Source organism: Patiria miniata, unplaced genomic scaffold, assembly GCF_015706575.1.
Source record: "Patiria miniata isolate m_02_andy unplaced genomic scaffold, ASM1570657v1 HiC_scaffold_24, whole genome shotgun sequence".
Taxonomy (NCBI): domain Eukaryota; kingdom Metazoa; phylum Echinodermata; class Asteroidea; order Valvatida; family Asterinidae; genus Patiria; species Patiria miniata.
In genome coordinates this window covers 13491144-13515470 of record NW_024037063.1, presented here as the reverse complement: position 1 = coordinate 13515470, position 24327 = coordinate 13491144, and the positions used below count along the sequence as shown (strand labels likewise).

At 40.9% G+C, this 24327-nt stretch overlaps 1 protein-coding gene across 2 annotated transcripts; it reads right to left on the bottom strand.

The window, feature by feature from the left end:
* Window positions 1–244: 244 nt before the first annotated feature.
* Window positions 245–23256, bottom strand: LOC119732542 (mannan-binding lectin serine protease 1-like). Of its 2 annotated transcripts, XM_038206100.1 has the most exons (6): window positions 22700–23256; window positions 12777–13127; window positions 10345–10686; window positions 9313–9630; window positions 6403–6702; window positions 245–3767 (listed from the first exon to the last, which is right to left on the bottom strand). In XM_038206100.1, exons 1-6 carry the CDS (start codon window positions 22815–22817, stop codon window positions 2977–2979), a joined length of 2220 nt encoding a protein of 739 aa, XP_038062028.1. In that variant the 5' UTR covers window positions 22818–23256; the 3' UTR covers window positions 245–2976. The 2 variants fall into 2 exon arrangements, with proteins under 2 accessions (XP_038062028.1, XP_038062029.1); XM_038206101.1 differs by lacking the exon at window positions 12777–13127.
* Between the last annotated feature and the right edge of the window lie 1071 nt (window positions 23257–24327).

The following is a 24327-nucleotide window of genomic DNA, read 5'->3' as shown; positions in this document are numbered from 1 at the left end:
TAATCTATATGGAATAACTTTAATTCACTGAATTCCAAATATAAAGGACCACAAAAAAATAACGACAAATTTCATTAAATACGTTATTTTTGTATCAAAGTTTGAAGGTGAGATTTTATTTCTTCCGGGAGAAAAACCGTGATGTCTTTGACACCAAAAATATTACTGAGCTAATAATTAACGTGCACAAAATAAATTATAAATTGCATAATATATACACTATATACACACAAATATAGTTGGATAAAGTGTAAATATAGAAGCGGCTATTTCAATATTTTCTTTTAACATTGACGTTAAGTTACATTTAATATTTTAAGACAAAATCGAAACGACGGTCTACAAGCCTTTAGCGCTATTGTCACGTTTGTGTCTGTTTGAAAAACAGCGAATTTAAAAGTTTAAATTACCATTTGTTTTAACAGCCTAGCACTGCAAATAAATACACCGAATACGCGCTATTATACAATTTAAACAATGGAATTTGAGTGTTGAGGACTATCAGTTACTTCTTAAAAAAAAAAAGGTAAAGATGACAGTTTTTCTGCTCTCTGTTTTGCTAGCAGCAGAAAACGTATTGCACTTTCTTTGAATGTAATGTCACCATGCATCGCTGCATTAGATAAAAGATGACAACGTCAAACACAAATCTCTGATTAACGAGAATCATCTATATGACTTCAACACAGATTAAACTGTTTTATAGGGTAGTATGAATATCGGACTGATACTGATGTATAGCTTTAAGTTACAATCAGCATGTGTCTGATTGTCTTTATAACATAATATAATCCAGTAATCATTCGCTGGAGATAAGGAAGTTGGGGCCTTGTATGGTTGCCACACCAAGCACCGCAATACACTTCTAACTTGACATCATTCTCACATGTAGAATTGTCACCGAAATGCCCACAGAAATATAAATACCAAGGATAACAATGTAACTACGGACAGCGCTTACAAACGCTTAACTCATAACTCTTCAAACGAAGATACATGACATTTCGTGTACGTGTACACTCTTATACGGGCAACAATAAACACGCAAGTAGGCCTATACAGAATTCCAAAAATAAGTGAATAACATTAATAGAGATACTCTTTAACATATACGTTTGGGAAAAGCCAATACCATACAGATTGCATAACAGCTAACAAAGTGACGGTAGTTGAGTTGCATTTTCTAAGCCGATCAATTTAAGTAAGTAAATTTAGTTTTACACAGTTTACCTCACCTATACGAAGACATGATATTTATAAGACACTTCCATATTAAAAAAAAAAAGTTCAACTGGCAAGAAATAACTAAGTTCGACATAACACAAGATCCTCGACATCCAGTACTAACAAAGGGAAGCCACTCCATTAACTCCATTACTCTATCAACGGGTAAAGTTAAGCTTCTTGTAACCGATTGTTTTTCCTTGAAATCTTGACTGAGGAATGTAAATGGAATATCTACTCTGTTACAACAGCAAACTAGGAAAACACCCAAATACAACGATAACATTTTAGGTAACCTCTTTACCCCTCCGCTATTTTTGGTAACCACTCAAGCTTCTAAGTTAATCCAAAGGTAAGCTAAGTTGCACTATTTGGACCAGTTGTCGCTTTATCCTGTGGGTCAACTACAAGGCGGGATAACACCAAATACAATATTTTTGTTTCACTCAAAATGCTGGCTTGAAGTAGGCTGAGTATCACCCGTTGTTAAACGGAGCCCGCATTGCAAGCTTCCCAACAACGTCTGATATAATGTGTGCATGCACCATAAAGTGTGCAAGTGCACCAGCCAATCGGCATAAAGTGTGCAAGTCTTCAGAAGTTGTGACGTCGTTTCGAGCAGAAATTCGGCCTAAGCTGTTGACTGGTCAATAAGTTTTGGCTGCCATGTTTTTATAATATAACAACGGGTTATCGAAACCCGTATATAGGCACCCACTGAATGGTCAGAATCTGGAGGTCCAGGTGCAGACTTGTTTTGCAAATTGATGGCTGAATCTGCACGCATAGGCCTATCGCAATATAGGCGCTTGTTGTGCAATCGGCTATTCCATAGACTAACTTTGAGCGTCAAGTTATATCCAGTGGCGGTAAATAATGGCATGTTCTGCATAATACAAAATATGTAGACAGTTGAAGACAATGTACAAAAGGTCAGATTGCAATAATCATGCTCGAAAAATCTGAATGTACACAAAGATGCAAATGCTTCCATAATGATAAAAGACGTAGTGATGTTGGTATGTTGTTGGTCACGTGTGTTAGAACTATAACTTCCTCGCGTTAATCATTGTTTCGGTAAACATGGTAAGATCAGTTGGAATTCACAGCTAAACTGTGATCAAGAATATTCAATACTTTATAGACCTAAAGGCGACGAAATTGACTAAAAAATGTTCCATCACTCTCATTATGCGTGTTCCATATATATAGTTGAGCTTTTTGGCTTGCTGTTTCGGTCATCAACATTACTTAATAAGGCCCTAAATCAGGGTCATTCTACTTGCAGTTTCTGCTTCGAATACTTCCTGATGATAAACACGAATGACAAACTTTCGCAATTAAAAATGGTTTTAAGTATAGACGCGAGCTTTCGTATATATACCAGGTTTTTCTTCTATCTTCAGGCATCAAAGCACCATAAAACGAAAAACTGTCCCCTTTGGGGTATATACATGTATCGACAATATCAGTGCTTTCTCTTAAATAAATTAAATACTTTAAAATCGTTTTAAACAATGGGGCGAAAAGGTGAGGATTCGGGCGCGAGGTTATTGTACACTGTTATTTATGAAGCGTATTGTCAATCTATTTGAAACTACAGTGCGACGCAGCTGCTGCGCTTTTATTAATTTAGCATTAAATAAAAAGTAAATATTAGGCCAGATTTGGAAGTTATATATTTCGGAATATCTTGAAGAGAGTTTAAAAAAATTGCATAGATCACAATAAAATACCGAAAATACTCCGTCGCTAGCTCAGTTTAATTCCTGTTTGTTTACGAATCCAAGCTGTGTATCTATGGAGGCGTACATAGAAGCCATATTTGTCCTTCCTGTCACACCCCTCCCCCCAACTGACCACTCCCAGTATGTACCATCTGTCAGTGTTCATGTGCTGGACAGCAAACGGGGCCCCGCTGTCCCCTTCACACGAGTCTCCCCTATTAGCAGCACTGTAACCAGCGCAAAACATGTTTGGGGTGACCTCAAAATGCGTGGAACGACGACATACCACCTGGTCTTGAACAGGGAGAGTGACTCTCTTGAGGTGACGAGGATAGTTCTCGTCATGACTAGACACCTTCCCCCAGCCTGATACCGTCCCGTAGGTGCCAGGCCTTAGCATGGACTTGGACAGCGGTTTGACGGGTAAGCAGATTGGTTTCACATAGTCCGTGAATTGGATGGCCTGTGTAAGTTTGACGAGAGCCACATCGGCATCAAACAATTTGGTACTGAATGAACGATGCACCTTGATGTCCTCCACGCGGTAGACCTGCTCTTCCATCTCCGGTAAGCTCTTGTCGTGATCGCCCAGACGGATCATGATGTCATTTTTGGTGGCATTCCGAGCACGGATGCAGTGAGCAGCAGTCAGGATCCAGCGATTGTCCAGGATAGAGCCATGGCAGAAGAGGGTTCCCTTGTCGACGTACCAGAGCTGTGCAAGCCAAGGGGCTGAACCCTTGCGGGCATCTGTGCCAGTTGAGATCTTCTGTACGATGTCTCTGCTTGCGTCATATGGAGCGGGGCGCCCGCAGACTGAAAAATATAAAGAAACACCAGACGTCAACAAAAGGCAAAAGGCATTGTAAGGATTGCAATTTGGATGATATTTTAAGTTTTCAAACTTTTTTCTTGGTGCAGCGTGTTCTCAAAACGGACATCCTGCAACCTGAATTTGAAGCGAGTTGGTACACTTTTAAAGACCTGGGAATTAAAACAACCTCTGAGAAAAACATTTTTAAAGATATTTTTCTGGACAAACGAGATAACCATCTGGACAGAACTTTTTTTCCCACGAAAACTATTTTAATTGTATTTATAAACTTCCATTTTCAAGATAAACCCGTGTAAAATGTCTACAATTAAGTTCCAATGTTCATATACAAGGTCGATTGAATTTAGGGAAATTCCCATTTCAATATCGATGAAACGATTATGAGAAAATGTTTATATTCTGTGCAACATAAAGGTCCCTCAAAACGGTAGATACTTGTAAACAACCATCTTTTCGCGTGCAATTGATGAGAGACTCATGTAAAGCTGATTCAGCTTCCCGTTTAGATTTGGTACATTTCCTGCGTGCTGTAATATTTGATAGCTTACTTGACACACAATATCTGCACATGCATTAATCAATTTCACCGTCTCATCTCACACCTGTTCAGCAGTGATTCAGACAGAGGCCTAATTCCTCAGCCAACAATAAAACAAAAATGAGCAAGCTGTAATAAGTTGACCTAGATTGGTCATTTCTTTGGGTATTTATATTTGAAGTGGGACAACTTCATTATTGAGTGATATTTGCTGGTCCCAGAGGGCCAGCCCTGTGTCCTCTGTGCCTATCCTCACTGACTGACTGACTGACTTGCTCACTGTCACTTTAAAGCCGGGCAGTGCTATCATATAGGATTACCCTGTAACGCCCAAGGATGGGCAAACTCTGGCCCACTGTGTACACCGGATGCATGAATAAAAAGCTTCAGGCTTTACTAGGATTGCCTTGTTTGCTTCAGGAGGCGGCGATGTTCGCTTGAAATGTTCATTAGGCCTAGATGCCCATTATTAAGATGAAACACTCCTTACTAGGCCTGTTATAAACGCCGTGCTACTGCCGTGCCGAACTCAAATGGTTCTAAGCGCCCTGCTAGGCCGGACCAAAGTTTAAACAATCAAATTAATTGAGTTTGGCGGGGCAGCACCGCGCAGAATTAGCTCAGCGTGTAGAACATGTCTTATACGGTATTACAACGTGCATATTTGTCATCATGATTTACTGACAAAGTCAGCTTTAGTCATGTACCTATACTATAGTTGCATAAAACCCAAGGGAGAAGGCTGGTGGAAAAGAATCAGCCTCTTTTTTTCTTCTTCAAGTTTGCTTCGGTTGCTAAAAGGTCAATATCGACCATAAGTTGACCCCAACTTGACGTTTTATCTTTCCAAGAAAGAGGACGTAAGCGTCAAACTCAGTGCCTGTTACCACAACTGAATGACACCCCTTTGAGAGTAAATTAAGAGAATTACCCCAAGAGGTGGGAGGTGGCGGCAGTTTCGAGCCATTATATTTTCGATATCGCGTAACTTCTGATATTGCAAAGCATCCCATAAAGAGTACAACTTTAGGGACAAGACGAATAAGAGTGAAAATCACTCTAGTTTTCGATTGATGTACTGGGGTAATAAACGAATTGCCCCAGTGAAAACTCGAGAGTGAAAACTCTAAACCGTCTTGTCCCAAGTTCACTCGGATGAAAGGAATTTTCTCTCGAATGAGAGTGAGGTTTAAATCTTTGAAAGTCCTATTATTGAGAAAATCCTATTTTGGCGACATTTTGCCGTCTCATGCATGTTTATGTTTATCAATCAGACCAGCCCAAATGTCTTGGTGCTGCCTAACACTCAGCAGAAAAGTTGCACAAACTAAGCAGAAAATAAGTGTACTAACTTTAAGCACTTTTTATGTTTAATGTTGTTGAATGTGCTAACGGTTGCGGGCACATGGAGATTTCTATAGTCACCAATTTTTAAGTAACTTTTTCCTCTGTTGTAAGAGTGCTTTTTGCTGCGCTCACTGCTTACGATCTCTATGAGGTAGACAGAGGCTCTGTTAGCAGAAAATCGGGTGCTAAAACAGCGCCATGAAATTGGGCTCTGGCAGGATCTAACATCGTACAGCCGACTAGCAGAGAATATATACTCAGCAGCAGTTTTTGATTTTCTTTCTAAGCATGTTACAGTCAGCCATCAGAGTCCAGTCACAGGCAATGGGCGTCCCACGCATGCATGAATCCCCCGTGCTAAGCACAATAATTTGTGTACTTAGCAGCATCACGAAATCGACTCTATAATTTTCGTCATACGACTAGTAAAAGAGACGCAGTGTGAGATGATTGTTTTGATTTGTTTTCTCTTCATGAGTTTAAATTCGTTGGAATCTCAAACGTGAGACCACAAACAGTTTCATCATAATCCACTTTCGCCATTTGCTTGAAGACTAGACTAATTACCCATGCATGCACATGTGTGTAGTTTCTTCATCACCCCTACCTGAAAAGGCAAGCCTCATAAAGCTTCCAGACCAGGGTATTAAGTCACAAATGACAGAGAGGAGTCAATTTGGAAAGGCTGGTCCTTTGCAACCAGCAATAATGTCATATTTGTGGTAACTTACTGTCTAGGATTTTTGGTTGGGCATCCACCGAGAAGGCAGCATACGGCCCACGGCCCACCGCGGTGTTGGCGGCCACCAGAAACTTGTAGCGTCTGAGGGCACGTGACTCAGGCAGAACTACGTTGGTGTCACTGGTATGATCACTGTAGCTGACTTGATCCGTTGTCACGTCCAGGAGTATGTAGGTATAGCCGGTGATGATGCCACCTCGATGTCCACACGGGACGGGGTCCCACGAGACACGCAGCTTGGTCCCGTCCACATACTTGGATTGTAGGCCAGTTGGCGCTGCAGAAGGCACTGTGGGTGTACAAGCAATTCATTCAAATCAGTTTCTAGTCGGAGCATGGAGCTATAAGTAAGCCTATACGTCTCAAGTTCGAAGTGATCGTCATTGAGCGACTCAAGCATCCCTTTTATTGGTCTGATTATAAACTTGATTGATAATAAACTCAAATTGCTATACTTAGCAACTTTTGAACAAGTTCAAGCTGCTAAACATATACCCTGTTCGTTCCGCAATGTTTAGTTCAAAGCTTCAATCGGCCTATTGAATGAATTTGTAAATGCAAAATCCTCCTTGTCAATTTGTCATATTTTGTGCTATAAGAATGTGTGAGCCGATCATGTTCAATCTACTGGGTTTTTATTCATTCAATTGATCTGTGATTATACAAATGGGATATTTAGAAGAAACAAAAAGTTTTGAGGGATACGAATGTTTTTGTACCGTATGTAGGGAAACTGAAGATTTGGGAGGGACCTCATTAGTTTTAATTGCTTCTTAGCAGTGTGACTTGACTCGACTTGAAAACGGAAAAAATGGTTTGCGACTTGACTTGACTAAGTTGACTTGTGAAACTTTAACTTGTGACTTGACTTGACTCGTGTCTTGGTTACAACACTGCATCTAAGCTTTTAGTTGAAGACGTTCAATATTAACTGAATTATATTCACTTGACATGTGACAATTTCCTTGAACCTGTGGTGAATAGCGCGATACTTGAAAGGCTTCGTCCGTAAACAATTTTATGTGATACTTTATGACTGACCGGACGATATGGGAAAGTCTTTATATCGAGTGTGATGTAGTTGAACTCGTCAACCATTAGCCTTTGCTCCGAACCCCACAGTGCAGGGTCTCAAAGGCTTCATTATCCAATTACGGTGAGTGAACCCAGGGCGTTAGACCTATTCCACTGGGTTTGGTGTGGTTTATTGATCATTAAACGTGACTGCAAATGGCACACCACTATGTCACAAGTAAAGGTTTATGATACTATTTTGTGTATACCCAGTTGGTATCCAAATTCAAGTCAACCGAATCTAGATAATTATTTATTACCTGATATGGCGGACCTTATCTTACGTCAATTTTGGCTCCCTTATTTTCTGGCAGGAATGAAATGTGTTTCTCGCTTTACTGAGCAATGTGTATGGTTTCTGTTACTCGTCTTTTACTCTAATGACATATATCCAGGAAACAAAGGATATCAACTTGGCTTTGCAATGAGGGATTTCTAACGAAACAGGAAATGTTTTTCGACCTTGATTTGATACCGAGGTGGCGTCAGTCACACTTTAAAAAAAATGCTTAACACGTACTGGCTCGGGTACCAAAAAAATCGTCAAACTTTGAACGATTTTCCCGTGGGTTCCCAGTAAACCTAGAACAACATCTTTGAAGTTATCCGCTTCCATTAACCCATTTTGATTTGGGCTCAAGGGCAAAAATTCTCCCGGCATATCCCAAGAAACTAGCGGGTCAATTTCGGTTAGATGACAAACAAAGCTTAGCACCCAAGTTGGAACACTTTGAATAGACAATTTGAAAGTTTCTTCACCCTAACCCAGACTATAGGCTTCTCAGAACAACCCCGCCAGGCGACACTCACCATCTATGTAGCGTTAATATGACATTGTTATATTTCATGGCATGAAAAATTACGAGCATTTTTCGTCTGGTATTTCCTTAATGTTCGATATGATCGATTGAATGCGCATAAGTATATTATTGTGATCAGACAATGAACTCGAACTGGCAAATAGGCCTATACGTGAAGTTATTCGAAATCGTACCGCGTGTATTCAAATTGAGAACGGTTGATATATTAACTCTCTTTTATTATATTCGCTTTAAATGTTTCATGTGCATTCTCAAGGGTTTTTTAAGGTGAGAACCCTAATGGGTGGTATGGTTTAAATATAGTTTTGACACGAGGGGAAATTGGGGGAAAGTTCTGCGATACAAGTGTTATCATGTATCTTGTTGTTTAGGTCTTTAGGTTGTCTACCAATATCTGGGCGCCGTAAGTCTTGACTGCGCATATGTGGGAAGCAACATTTTAAAGACTGCGACGGATAGTGGTCGGATTAAATAATTTATTAATAGCACTTTGTCGAGTTATACACCGTCTTCAACTATGGCTTAAGACTATAATTATTCTGGCGAAGAACAAGAATTTCTCCTGCCTCAAAATTCCCACCGTCTGGCCCCACATGTCTCGAGATGATTCACCTTTCCTGTATATACATATAGCTGTAATTCAACATCCCTAACTCTCCCTCTCGTGGTTTTCTGAGTTGGTTGTTTTGAATCTTAGAGATGTTGATCAATTGTGTTTGCTTGTCCTTTCATTATATTTTTGTTTGGACACTCACTTGTTATCAGTAACGCTTTTCAAGTGCCGGGGCTTAGGCCGGGCTTAAGGTTCTTTATGAGGGATCACTTTTAATCCACCATGTAAATCTAATTAGGAACTAGGGTCAAAGTGTGAAGGGTAAATAATTGGTCAAAATTAACACCAGAGGTCATTTTATGGATGCAAATTATGACTTTGGGCAACATGCAGTTCAATGCAAAAACATACCCAGTGAAATATTATGGTTGAACTTTCCACTTTTCCTTACCTTCCTCGTTAGTGGTGACATTGTGTCGCCACGCTTGGCTGATCCCGTACCGATTGCGTGACGTGACGTACACCGTGTAGGTTGAGTGTGGCTGCAGGCCGCCTATGGTGAACTGCGTGAGCTCGGTGCTGCCTGCCAACGAGGTGCTGTCTAGTACCTGGGCTTCCCGCTCGCACTGCCCCAGGCTCAGCTGCCTGAATTCGACAATGTAAGAGCTCGGGGAACAGTCTGGGTCATCGGGGCGTCCCCAGGACAGCTTCAACACCTTCCCTGTGCCGTTCTGAGGCCACACGACAGCATTGCTGACCTGAGACGGAGCTGTGGGATTGCCAAAGGAAGTCTGTCATTTCCTTATCTAGTTTAAAGGGGATTATTGTCATCCTCTGGCTTGAGCCCTTAACGCGACGAAAAGTGCATGCTATAGAGTAATTGATAACAGATATGAAATATGGGCTCCTTTAAACACTTTGCAAAACTAAATCTTTTTTTCCTCTCCCTGAAAATGTCGTTTTCTCGAAGAAAATAAGTACACGTGAAATAAAAACGTTTATTCGTCCTTTGTGTTGATTTGGAAACTGTTCAATAACTTGGAGTGCATAGCATGCATTGTAGCACTAGCTTGTCTGGCCCTGTACCCTTCGGCGTCCTGATTTTTGGAGATGCTGAGGGCAGTCCTTTCCACTGCCGGAAAAATGGATTAGACCTATGTCTATGCAGCGTCTGTTTATTGTCACTTTTCACTGCACTTTTCTCACCGGGTGACAATGGTTTTCCTACTTTAAGGGGGCAAAGGCAATTCTAGATCTAGGCTATACTGTGACTCTCAAAATGCCACTGGAATAATTTCATAACATTTCTCAACCACTGATTTCTGTTTGACTTAATTGGCCGTTCTTAAGTATAAGTTCGTTTTAATGCAGGTTATGGGGCAGCCAAAATAGCGACCATAAGAAATTAGAAAGATAGTTCACTCATTAACGAAGCATTTAATTGTGTAGCTAAACATTTCGAGTAGTTTGCCTTATAACTTACCCCCACATGGCGTGATGACAACCAGAGGTTGTGTAGTAGGCCCAACCTCCTCACCTTCTAGTCCAAGCCTGACTCCCTCTACGATGAATTCGTACCTGGTCCTCTCCTTCAAGCCAGTAACGGTATGGCGAGTCTCATAGTTACGGGGTTCAGCCGCTATCTCGTACTGCATGGTAGCATCGTTATCGGCGATACGATACTTGATAATGAAGCGAACGAGAAAGAGACTCTCGCCGTCAATCTCCCGGTACCAGTCCGACCAATCGAGGGTCACGCTCCCATCGCTGACATCGGTAGCAATCGGCTTGACTCCACTCGCCTGCTCCGAGCCCATGTTGAGAGCTGTAAAACGAACACAGTAGATGTAAACTAAGAACGGGATGAGCTTGTCCATGCTATGGCCAGGCATCAGCTCGGATCGTTCCAAGCAAGATGGCTGCGCCGGGCCACTCGCATCGGGCACTCGGGAAAACCCTGGAATCAACATTTTGAAGTTGGTGCCTTTCACTGCGTCAATGAAACAATTGACAAAACACACAGCAGCTCGGTTATGCAAATAAGCTTAGAGTGACGTTACTTAATTCATGAAGAAGTTGGGCCGTTGGAAGTTTGCAACTCTTAAGTAAACGTCACTAGAGACTGGCACATGAACGTGAGTGAGGCTTGCCTGACTATCGATCAACTCGGACAGCCAAAGCACAGCGAGCGTAAGCTTACGTGGCACGTATAAAGCGGAGATGATTAGTCACACTAGTCAAGTCAGTTCCAGAGTTACCCCTGACAAAAGTTCATATTATTAGCAAGGGTGTCCCACCCGATGAGTCTGCCCAGGCTAAGTTCCTTTGCGGTCCGTCCCTCATACTGCCCCAACCCGGTCAAGTTGTCTGCCGGTATGGGAAGCACACGTCATCATTCATCCATCATTATGCCCTTGACAAGCCTTTATGGTATTATTACATAAAATAAATGCTGGTTAGAAAGTAATACCAATGGATAAATGGCGTGATCTATAAAATAGCGCTGTGTGATTATGGAACATCTATTAAACTGGTATAACAACTGCCTCAAAGAGTATCTGGGTGTTTACTGCTATATTATAAACAAAAGAGATTTCGTACTGACATTCTGTACATACCACGACCTGGAGCAGCAACGGCAAAGTCTCATTAGCAATTATGAATAATTAGTGTCAGTGACAAAATGAGACACAGTTGTGCCGTTTTGAAGTCATTTTCGTATTTAAAGCGTTTAAGTTGTGTTTACCATTGTCCAATAATTATTTTACAAAAACTTCAAGCAGGATTGGCAAGCTGAAGAATAATAGAATTTTATTCATGCAACAATATATGGGCATGCCGTTTAAGGAGAGTGTCTTAAACATGCAGTAAAAAGCAAGCAAGGTGTAGGCTACATATCGTTATTTACTCTTATCTACATCAAGTATTTAATGTGGTGATGATACATAATGGCAATTTCCCGTAATAGAAGTGACGGCTACACGGTCCATGAACTTGGAATTATCCCAACTTCCCGATTAATCCTTCACTATGCAGCTTCATCAGTTTAATGTGTGTAGTGAGTTACAGTTGAGCAGCCGGGATATATTAAGATGCACAGGACAGCGGGGAACTTCCAAAATAACTTCCCTTCTAGTGTCTATCTCAGATCAGAGCAGATAGACTGTGTATGTCTGAGCTGCTACTTTCCCTCCGCCTGCTGCATTATGTGCCCTTGAATGTTGCGTATTCCTGTGTATCTTACTCAGCATCCATCCAATCAGCAATGCAGAATTAAAGAGCCCTTCTGAACAACTTGAGCTTCAGAGAATCGCTCAAAAAGGCCATGAACTGTGTCTGGTCTGTCCAAACGAAAAGATTGTTGATTATGACAACTTCTTAATACAATCGTTTCAAACTTTCTGAGCGTCCAGGGCCTCTTTGGACAAGTATGGTGTGACCGGCACTGGACACTTCGGTTAGCATTAGTGAGCGCATCAAAAGGAAACATATTTGGCTAAAGCACTATGTAAGCAGCATTCATCCATGATCTAACCATGGAGTCAATTAATAACTGAGTTGATAATGTAGCTCCAGAGCTAAGTTATTACACTTTGGCGGGCCGCTTTGGCCATATATCATGTTGAATAATGTCCATGTTTTGACGGCCTGCCATAAAGTTCTAGTTTTACATGCACATCTGCACTATTCCGCTACTGTGTTTCAAAGCGTGTTTCAAAGTCGAAAGGTTAGCGGTCCCCCTTGGAGACGAGCAAGGTGTTTATTTTTGATACAGCTGCAGCTATGTCATATTATACACACGTGCGTGGAAGTAGACCACGGCAAAGCTTTTGTTAATAAGCAAAATAAAAGAATTTAACATGGATGCTAAATCATGCATCATGCCAGCATACAGCTTCTCGGATGCATGATCACCTTGCTTCAATGGGAAGAGCTCAGTGGTTTCAGAGGCGCATCTGACCCAGGCAACCTCGAACGGGTTACACCAGTCATCTCCGGACGACACGTAGTCATCGCACTCCGTATTCTCCCCTTCTCTCCCAACGCAAGCCACCAGATCCACAAGGACCGGCTCTGAAAGCAAAGCCTCGGGTGTGGGTTGGGTTCGCGCTTCCACCGCCCCGCCGATATGTCCAAGCTGTCGGCATACCATGTGCGCAGCCTCCTTTGTCCAGTTTTGACCACACACCATCCTCCATTCATCATAGATGAAGGTTTCGACCACGCCCTCCATATCAGTGGTGCCATCGACGAGCCTTAGTCGCCCTATGGAGTGTTACCATATTTCATACGTTTGAATTTTACTTACAAAAAAGAACGGAAAATTGAGGTACCTTTTAGGAATAACAGTTTCAAAATATGGTTAAAAATTTGATTTGCGATAACGCTATCTATGGATCTCAATCATCTCAATTTCTTTTAAAATAGAGTCTACTATAATATGACGGACTTAAACAAATGTAAACTCCCAAATATTCTGACCATTTGAATACAGAACTTTTAATGTGACAGTTTTTAATTCTGTTTGCCAAGCTTTGAAACACTTAGGCCTAGCAGGCGCTTTCCGACGCTCTTTTTTAACCGGACCTTGAAATGCATCAGGGAATTGTTGTCTGCCCGAAATTGCTATTAATGAACACCGCCCTCTGTTGGTGATGACACACCGCATTATTTGAAGTAGTGCAACGTTTAGAAGCTTTAACAAGACTTCTAAGTTAAAATAAGAAAGATTGATTGATCTCGTGAAATAGGTGATTCAATGAATTTTTCACAATGGGCAATCATGGAATGATAAGCACTAATCGATAAGCATTAAATTGACAGACGCAGTTTTTCCCAGTCCTTGGGACCAACATGTAATGGGTGTCACAACATAGCATCACATCACGCATACTGCCGGCTGCTGAACGTTTACTTGAAATATCAACATTTTTACAACCATCAGGCTTAACTTTAATCGGGATAAGGTCCCAACACGACCCTTGAACATGGGACGTGTGGTTCTAGATACCACCCAGAATTTATCCAAACAGTGTCAGGGGTATTGATGTTCGGTCTGGACCCCTGCCTGTCAATGTCACGCATCACGTATATGCCAATGATTAGAAACAAAGACAATGAGAAACAACCGCCATAATCTAAGTCTGCTATGGGTTCACACACCTGTATAGGCCAAAACCCATCTGCCGAGCTCATGAATCAAAGTTATATCCTCAAATATATTCTATATTAGAGAGTTCTGAGAGCCATAAAATTGGGGAAATGAAGATATATGGCAATGAACCTCTAGCCCGGGCTTGGGGCTTCCAATTCTGAGTATTTTGAATGCAATTGGACTCGAAAGTAGCGTTATTTTGCCATGTTGTGGAGTGATCGTTTTCAAGATGGCTACTTTTCCGCTTATGGGAAAATAGGGGTCGTCTTCTTTGGGTGAAAATTTCTCGAAACGTCAATGTTCAACCCACGAAAAAATGAGAAGAAAATGAAAGATGACATGTCGATCATCATTTTTCTTTGCAGCTAATACCTGTGAGAATTCTGAGTTGTTTTGTTTTTTAATTTTGAAGTATGGGCGTTTAGCAATGGTGTCTATGGGAATTCGAATACAGGGGTGCATCCCTATAGCGTCACAGCCACAAACCTGAAAATGCTTCATGAAAGTGATCGGTTGAACAGAATTGTTTCCCTTTATGAATTACATCCCGCGCGCCTGACCTGGCCTTCGTTAGCACCCCGCACAAATACATCAAGAATTCAGATGCACATATCAAATTTAGCTCTACGGTAGTGTTTGTGTGAAAACGCAGCTTGATTCCCCCCTGGTGGTTGAGGTATTTTTACCCAAAGTGCCCGAAACCAAACATATTTTCAGCCTGAATTATATTTTGTTTATTTGTGCACCTTTCGCCCTAAAGCTATAAGACGTTTCAGATGTCCTTACAGAAACCATCATTTATCTTGACTGCATTCGGACATTTCTTAGTATATGGCTTCCATCTCAAGACACAAGCAAGCTCACGTGAAACAACGGAAATAATGGATCACTTACAGGAATTTCAAGTATGAAACTTGTCTCATGACCTCGGTTCAAATCTCACAGGGACAACTCCTAATATTGGCCATGGGTCGTAGTTTACAAATACTAGGAATGATGGTGTACAAAGTCATGCTTCACTTGGCTGAGTCCTTGTCCAAAAAAAACCCTTTTTTAATGTTCCACTCTTTTGCATGTGTGAAAACAATTGAATCATTAAGCTTTGGGGATTCCATGTAAAATGTATTCATAAGCTATAAACCACTGCTTGTATTACTTTCATTTCAAACGTATTATGATATAAAAGCCGTAGGCTGTAGGTGAAAATGCTGGACCGGATTTGAGAAAAACAAATGCTATTTTGTTGGTATGACATCATGAGAAGTTATCCTACACTCAATTAAAATTCTAGGCAAATCTGTGGAGGATGTGTTCCCGCCAAAAACATTATCCGTCTCAGGTACGTGACTACCCCATCCCCAATATCAGTTATTTCGTATTTAAAACTCTCCGGAAAATCTGGTTCACTATTATTTATTGATTTTCCGGTGCAAGTTCCAATGAACGGCCTTCGATTATACGAGGATTATGGCGGCTACGTGCCATTATTGTCGGCCGGTGTTCTGAACTTGCATACTTGAAGAAATTGTATGTCGCCACAAACGCTTTGATATAATTTATGGAGCGACTGAAAACATTAGCTTCATCCATCGCATTGCGCAGACATTTCTAAAAAAAACACAACAACAACAATCGCAGAGCTTGGAGGCTTTTGTAGCTAAGACTATAAATGCGCCCAGAAAAACACAGAGCAGCAACATATGCGGCACTTAGTTGTGTAGGCGTGGCCAATTGAAGCACATTAATTTTTTATTCCGTTACACCTCTGAAAGACTGGTTTTTAATGTTCCCAAACAAATCATTTTGCAGCTGCGAAACTCACGGAAGTCTGAAAAACGTGCAATGATTGATTGTACTTCGCTTGAGAAAATATTAACAACTTGGTTAGCTGTATAGTGATGAGGATTCAAAGACATTTTAGCTTGTATTCTCCGCGGTTTAATACAGCGATCTAAAAAAACTGTCTTTTCTGCTTTTAAAAAGTCCATATACTTCCCAACTAAGCAACCAAAAGCAATCGGATTACTTACTGAGAATGGATATTTTTGTTGCCTTTGTGACTGATTCAGTCAGTCACCATGCAACTGGCATATATGGTGTATCTCCTTATTCAATCTCTATTTTCTATGCTGATCTTTAGTTCTTATTCTCCGCATCCTATACGTTTAGGCCTACCCGGGCACAGCTCCAAATGTATTAGTACTAGTAGCAACTGCTGTCAGTGCTACTGAAAAGGAGTGGGCCTTACCTTTGTAAAAAAAAAAAAAAAATCAGAAGCCGCCGTCAATTGACAACAGAATCCACTGCAAATATTGTATAAAAAATAACCTCTAGTCCCCAATATCAATCAACGTTTTTCCGCCTCGGGAATATATTTGAACCAGTATTTGTGGGAATTTTACACAAGTCTTTGGGTATTTTGTAAAAAAAAAAAGATGATTAATCGTTATGCATTTCCATCAAAGTTACTTGTTCAAAATCTAGACAGGTATTGTGAAACTATTCAAAAGATGAAATTTGAATCGGATGATGTAAATTCAATAATAGGTTTTGCCCTTCACCGACATAAACACTGTATACTCAGTGTGTTACCCCCCCCCCCCCCCTGAAAGTAAAGAAAAGGGTACTGTGAACGTTGTACAGGTATTACATGCCCAGACCATTTTGTATGGTCCTTTGATAGTTTGATGAGTAACTGAGCGTGACAGCGCGGCAGCTTTTAGAATTGCGTTAAACCACAAAGCAAATATATCCTCTCGGAGGGGAGGGGGGATACTTTGAGGTTGTTGGTTACCCTAAACCACAAATATGTTGACTTTATAACGCTAACTCCAACTAACTGAGGACACAGCTGCAGTAGGATTACCGTAAATGAAAGGCAGCTTAATATATTCTACGATACTTTCTAGAAGGTGGTAAAAAAAAAATAAAGTCGTTAACATGTATTTACATGTATTTCAAATATACATGTATTTCCTACCAGATGCAACCAGATATGAGAACGGTGCCTTTTGGCTATTGCTCAAATATCTGTAGGCCTACATGTGAAATAAATTGCTGTCTTCCGAATCATTTCCTTTCACTGTCGCCCAAAAGAAATTCTACTCAAAAGTGTCAGCTGCGTCTATAGTTTGACACTAACAAGACGGGAGTAAATCTTTCAAAGGATGGAATCTACGCGACGCTGCGTGAGCTATCCAGAATTTTGATTGTAATGTGCAAGGGTTAAGCCGATGTCAATTTCCACAATATTCCCGTCGAGACAAGCTGCAACAGGGGGAAAAACAGTTGAGCGTGCATGGTCTGTATGACAATGTTCCCCGGGAGATTTAGCAACAATCTCCCCGCATGACGGCGCAGTGTAAACGTGGGCAAGTTCATTGCGAGGTGAGGATCACTGATCCCAAAGCTGTATCACAGTTTTTTTGTAATGCTACCAAAGTTTACAACAGACTTGCTTTTATTGGGGATGATTGAACACAGTGTGAAACCCAGTAACACTGAGTGGTAAACAGAAGGGCAGCTTGCTGTATATGCATGATGTGAACTACCTCAACTGCTGTGAACATTTCCCATGCGTTGGCGTTTTTTTTAATTCTTAATAATTTCATAGCAAATGTGCATACCAGACAACAACTGGTACGGGATATATACAAGGCCTACGGTAGCCCAAGTCGTCTCTCATCAACTGTAACCTAACTGTTAGATTTCTAATCAATCAATCAATCAATAAATCAATTCACATCCAACAAATTCTAATATCTAATATAAAATAAAAACTTTCACTTTCGCGATGAGATTGAAAACTGCCCTCTTTAAAAGTGAAAAATGACTGAAAATGACCTTGAGAACCGACGTGCTGCCCAGGCCGTCACTGCCTGCGATAAACACAACTTTAGAACTCTGAACTCCCATTATCCTAATCCAACTTTGCCTAAAATGGTGGTTTCACAATAACTCTTGAATGACGACATTTCGAAACTGAAATTATGTGCAACAATCCCACAGTAATCGTGCTACGAGCTGTAAGAGTCATGGGTTCTTGTCTTATATTATAGGTGACGTGACACAGTAATCCTGAATACAGATGACCATTATTGGAACTAAGATAGTTAGTGCAATTAGTTAATGGCCCTCTGTCCATTCCAGATATTGCGAGGAAAAGCAGCTTATTTTGTCACCGTTTGATCGAATCCAGAGCCCAGGTTTGCACCATGACTATATGGCATGAGGGCAAAACAAGGCAAGCTAAAAACACTGGACGTTTTGAGAAAACTACTGACCATTGTTGTTTTAAAAATCTAAACACTTTCAATCGCTTGCATATATGCAAATAAGGCCTTGCGAAACTGGAGTTTGGGCAATCACCGCCAGGCCTAGTGTAGAACGGTACCGATACCATTTTCCAAGTTTCCATCGTCATGTTTTACACACTGTACAGTGCCGCACATCGCACTTGTTTGCACGCACCATCAAACATCATTCATGACCATGTCGAGCATACAACAAAGCAGCATTTTTTCCCTTGCCTGGCTCATAATTTTTCGTAACGAGGGTTCAGTTATTGTTGTTGCAATTCTACAAACAAGGTCACACACACAGAAATATGAGATGCTATACGAAGGTGGTCCACACGTCCCTGAGTAACTCGATAGTGGTTAACAGTTACATTCTATACCGGTATATATTATGGAACAAATGACCACTCCCAACAAATTTACCGTGCAACTTTGATTAGTTAAAAAAAAAAGCCACATTGAAGTCTAGCGTTCCACAATTAATTCTCACTGTTGAGTGGCTCAAGACAATTTTTTTACTCGAAATTTCATCAGCAACTACGTAACTTAAGACCGGACAGCAAAGCTCTACCAAGTGATATGCCTCATACAGCTGAAGAGCTGGACAAAAAGTCAGAAAAAATCGCTCCTCATCGCGCCTGGCTTGTCACTGACACTGGTCTCTGTAATCGGATGGGAGTATCGTCGACAGACGACATGTAAAGGATCTCTCAAAGCGGTGTGGATTAAATGTCTGACATGTAAGCAATAATCGACAAATCTCCTCTGTGACTCCAAGCAGAAATAACACACAGATACAGAAACCATTGTCTTTTTTTGGCAAAGCCCTACGAGTCGTAAAGGTTTACTGCGACTAAAAGGTTAATGACCTAGGCCTATACTTTTTCCCCAACAAGTGACTAATAAAGCTTCATGTGAAATTCCATAAAACTGTTAACTTGGCATGTACGAAACACCTTCCTACCGCATTCTCTCAAACCCATGAAGATCACGCTTTCGGAAAATGAAAAAACAAATCTCCAATTCCCGATCCCACCCCATCCCCACTCGATGGAATAAAGGAACTGTCTCAGTTTATTCCGGATGTTTTCAACTGATGGATTGATTTTTCACTTAAATCAGATTAAGAGTTAACGGAGATTTAGACACCATGAATTGGCCCTTTCAATTCAATTCTGGCCACACAGATTTTTCAGTAGCTGACGGAATATGAGTAGGAAACCCGGCCCGTATGGCGAGTGCTAGGTTCCCTAACTGGACAAAATTATGGTGGAGTTTCTCCTGTTTTTTTACCAACAAGTAATGTCATGTTTCAATTTTCAATTCGCTTTTACTAAAAAAAAAAAAAAAGGTGTATAGTCTGCACAATGGTCTGTAGCGATTCACAAGCGTGTTTTCTAAAAAGACTCAAACTATTCAGACTCTTTCGTCTTCAAGGACTGATTCCATCCTTATATACGATCGGCTCTCATCAGATGCCAGTCCGATCAGGGGCGGAAGGGTTCCTATTTCTGCGGCCCATGGGTGGGTATAGACCCCTAACGCCCGAGCCAGCTCCACCACCGTTCATCCGCGACTGGTGGTTCCAACAAAAAAAAGAACTTAGACCTGGTTATACTTTATCCCTTTTCAACGAAGCTAAACTTTTTGATTTATTGGGGAGTCAGGTTGGTGCAGAGGACCTCTCCCAGCAAAGATTTGACTGCCGCCCAGGTCAACATGTTGATTTTGTTTCCGGTGCTTATACCTGATGCCGTGGGTTTTCCCTCTCAATTTATTATCTTCTGGTGTTTCCTCCCACCTCTAAAACTGAACATTTTTGTTTATTGTCTTATCTTTTCAAATCAGTTTTCCAGGTTTGCGAGCTACAGTTCCTATAGTGCACTCAAGAGGAGTCCTTGGTTTCATTACCAAAAATAAAATATTGTGTCGATTGTCGATTCAGCTCAAAGCACATGAGCGTATTTGATACTGACGTTGATATTTTATATATTTTATTATATGTGATTTTTGAGTGGGTCTGTCGCCGAGGTCATGGGTAATGCTGTCCATGATTCATGTGGTTCTAGAGGGAAGACTATAACATGACATCTTTTGCCCAAGCCATCACTGAATGACAAGCGTCTTATGGGGAGAACTAAGAAGGATGATGTCTTCGAAATGACATGACAGGAAGGGGGACTTCGTCATTTCCGTCAGGTGCTCTTGAGACATTAAAAATGGCATGTGTGACAGATAATAGGCTGTAGTATTCAAGTTCGTACAAATAAAACAAGTGTGTGGGTAATTTCAAACATCGTCTTGTATTTTTTTAGGCGATAAATTTGACCCTGATAATTTAGAACTACGTGCAGGCACGTCTGTGCAAAATCGTGTTGCAAAATGCAGTGATAGTCAGTCCATCGCAAGTCCATCAGAAGCCTGGCCACAACTAAAACACACGTTCTTTCACAATGTTCAGGGGATCAACAATTAAGGAATACTTTTGCAGCAGTTCATCATCATCTTGTGACTTAATTTGAGACTGGGGGACTTGTGATGGACTTGTAATGAACTCTCGCATTTAGATACGGCTATTTACGACACAACCTCTACAATCAAGATATCAGATAAGTTAAAATATGTCGGTCCAAAAAGATGAGCAACTTCGCATCATGACTAAGCTTAAACTAACAGTTGATTAGACATTCGTTACCTCCACAAACTTCTGTGCAAATTATCCATGCTCTGTATTTGCATACAACGTACTTTTAACATATATACTGCGGACCAACAAAAGCTTTATGATCGTCAAATAGGCCTATAATATACCAGTACCACTGCGCGATTATATTTCGACATCTGATGCTGTACGTGCACCCAACGCTGTGAGCAGAACCACCATGCATCGTTTAGGTTTTTCACTGTGTATTTGGCAGGTGGTGGGAAGTACGAATTCTGGCTATGCTTGTTAGAGGTACATGGCTCTTTTTTGGTTGACAGAATATGGGACTATAATATATGACAAATAAACACGACAATGGTATATTATTGACTCAACAGACTCAAGGCCGCTCTTTGTTGGTGTCTGCCGCGTAGAATCAAGCGCCTGCCCTTCATGGCTAGCCGCGCTGCACATTCGGTATTATTGACTGAGAATGTTCTCCTAATGAGGCATTTTGTTCCTTGGCTTATAGCATGCCACTCTATTCAATCGGTGAAAATATTGATTCATAAAACCAGCTTATATAGGCTAGGTTTAAACAGAGCCGCAAATCTTGTAAATATTTAATTTGGTTAAGTCACGCGGCGACCCATGTGTTTGTACACGCACGTAGGCCTGCGTGATTGGGGATCCCCCAACCCAACAGTCCAATCAAGGAGCAAGGAGCTTCCCCAGCTGAATGTCACAATTTCATAAACCATCAATCCCGTAGATAGGTTGGAGATTAAACTCCAAATCACATAATTTCCAAGGTGCACGCGTCAAAACATTTACTATATGATAAAGATTACCCACACAACTAATACTCACAACTTTTTATTACAGTTGACTATCGAGTTTTATGGAGGTCAAAGTCGAGAAGAATCATGTACGGTTGTCCCTAACTATGATCGAACGATACAAATACAACGTTGACTGTATTGTCTGGAAGTTATCTTGAACATCATGTCCATCATCTTTACTACTATCAAACATCAAACACATGGATGATAAAGTGAGATAATGTTGATATTGCCATTCTTACTACTGATGCGACCAAATGTATCGTTTGAGATGAGGAAAACCTACGCATTACACTATGCTCAACTGAGAAACGCTGGGTATCGCGTGAGCCGCGAAGATTACCCCCATACATTCCTGACATGCTCATAATTTCACGCTATCCTGATTATTATTGTACCCGATATACTAGCTCATATAAAATGTAATAAACATGATAAGCATGACTAGCGCTCTCACTTTAGTCCAGCAAAAAAGAACAATTATTAGTGGTTTACTTCGTAAGTTCTGGGGTTCTGTGACCTGTAATAGTACCAGACAAGAAAGCTATACTCAACTGTCACCCCGGCTTAGCTTATTCCATCGTTGATGCATTAACGTAAAACTGGCTAATCCGTTGCGATGGTCACAAGGGGATTGTAATAACTGCGAAACGATGGGAGATCTACTTGGTTAACCAAATCAATATTTGGACAGCTTTCAGAAGTCCAAACCGTGCTATGTGACAATCTCGAAAACTGACAAAAAAATGTTTGCGAAGTAAAGCTCCAGTGCAGTGTGCAAAGAACGAGTGAATGGGGAGCAATACCGAGGAAAAACTCCTCACCAATCTTCAAACGCAAGGGACTTTTTGGAACCTAAAAGTTTTGGTACAAAGAAAAATCAACCTTCAAGTACTCACCTGCCAATGAAGGCCAGCCGTCAATGCTAAAGGCCACATTCGTGACGCATGTACAAGCCAAGAACACCAGCACAACAGCCAACCACCAAGTCCGCGCCAAACCCATTGCCGCAGTCATCTCCCCGCCGGCCTGTAATTGCTCGATGGATCAACCGCACGGAAATCCTCACGTCTCCTCTAAATAATTCAACGGTGCCCTTTATCAGTCAATAAAGTCACCGTTCCGATACAATGTTTGTCCAAAGCTCAGGCTAAAAAGCTAACTTTGCCTGAGGTGCTTTGTTAAGACTTGTGTGTAATGGTCCTTCAAGTGAACGGAATACCGTAAAAGGTCTTATCCTCTTAAACAGTGTGCTCTAACCGAATCACCACATATAACTTAATGCCAACTTTTGTACACGATTTGAACTCGTGCAATGCAATAACTGTTTTTTTTTTATCCAGTCATTTCAAGCGAACAGCGATCATTCACGTTGATCCAGTTATGAATGAGGTGACACAGGTAGTTGGTAGGTTTATATAGGCACGGCAGTGGTATATGACCACGCATGAGCGGTCGGTACTTGTATTGATATGTACACTCATTGTACCTACAATATCGTAGACCACGTGCTTTGGTGGTAGTGGGATTCCCTGCTGCCTTATTTGTCATCGTCAGCGTCAGTCACTGGTCTGGTCACGGACCCTGGACTCATCCACTTCCACATGAATGACATCACCAACCGAAAAACAAATTCCGGGAGTATAGGTTATGTTCCAATGCTCATAGTCTTACTGGTATTGCTAATTCGATGATTGTATTGTTGTTTACCGCCAAAAATCAACCCTGTCCGAACGCGGAAGTCGGGAACCATAATCCGGTATTGCGCCAGACAAGACTGACTTGGGCCAACCTTGACTTAAAATATCGTAGTGCTAAATATAGAACACATATATATACAGCCTTTTCACTGGATTAAAGATTAACACAATCATAGCCCAATTGTATTTTTGCAACTTTTATGCTTAAGGTATGACCATTCAGTTAAGGAGAAAAAAAATCAAACTTAACAAGAGGACGGTCCTGATACACATCCTGTGTTTTAATATTGTCTTGCACTGAGCAATATACTCTTACAATAATACATGTATACATTTATACATGCTGTGAATCTGAACAGTGTGTTTTGTATTCCAAATGAGAATCTCTAAGGACTTTGTTTTTCTTGCTCAAATTCGTCAGAAATACATTCAAATTCAAGCGATTTTGACCATGCTGTAATTCTTTGGCGCATTGATTTTCATCATGGCGTTCAGTTTCGTTTATAGATATTCAAATTTGTTTGCCGACACATCCAATTTAGAAGTTGTGTCACATAATTACATAGCAACCAATCGTCATTCAGCATGGCACACCTCGATCTACTGAGGTTTCTGCCTTCAATTCTCACTTTCCTTTCCATTTATGGGAAAGCAATATCACCACTTTGTGCATTAATAGCTGCATGCACATAAATGAACAAAAAGAAACTAAAAGTAACGGATAAAATAAAAACAAAGGCTTTCATTAGGACAGCTGCACGTTCCATGTTTAGTTTCTTTTTTTTTCCATTTCAAGGTGTCATTTATTTTCTTCGGCATCTATTCTT

What these genes read in the sequence shown, in the direction of transcription:
- LOC119732542 (XM_038206100.1), bottom strand. Translation starts at nt 22,817, where the DNA reads ATGACTGCGGCAATGGGTTTGGCGCGGACTTGGTGGTTGGCTGTTGTG. An exon ending in GCTCTTCCCATTGAAGCAAG is followed by an intron (nt 10,687 to 12,776) that starts GTGATCATGCAT and finishes TTCGTTTTACAG; the next exon opens with CTCTCAACATGGGCTCGGAG. An exon ending in CCAACCAAAAATCCTAGACA is followed by an intron (nt 3,768 to 6,402) that starts GTAAGTTACCAC and finishes TATATTTTTCAG; the next exon opens with TCTGCGGGCGCCCCGCTCCA.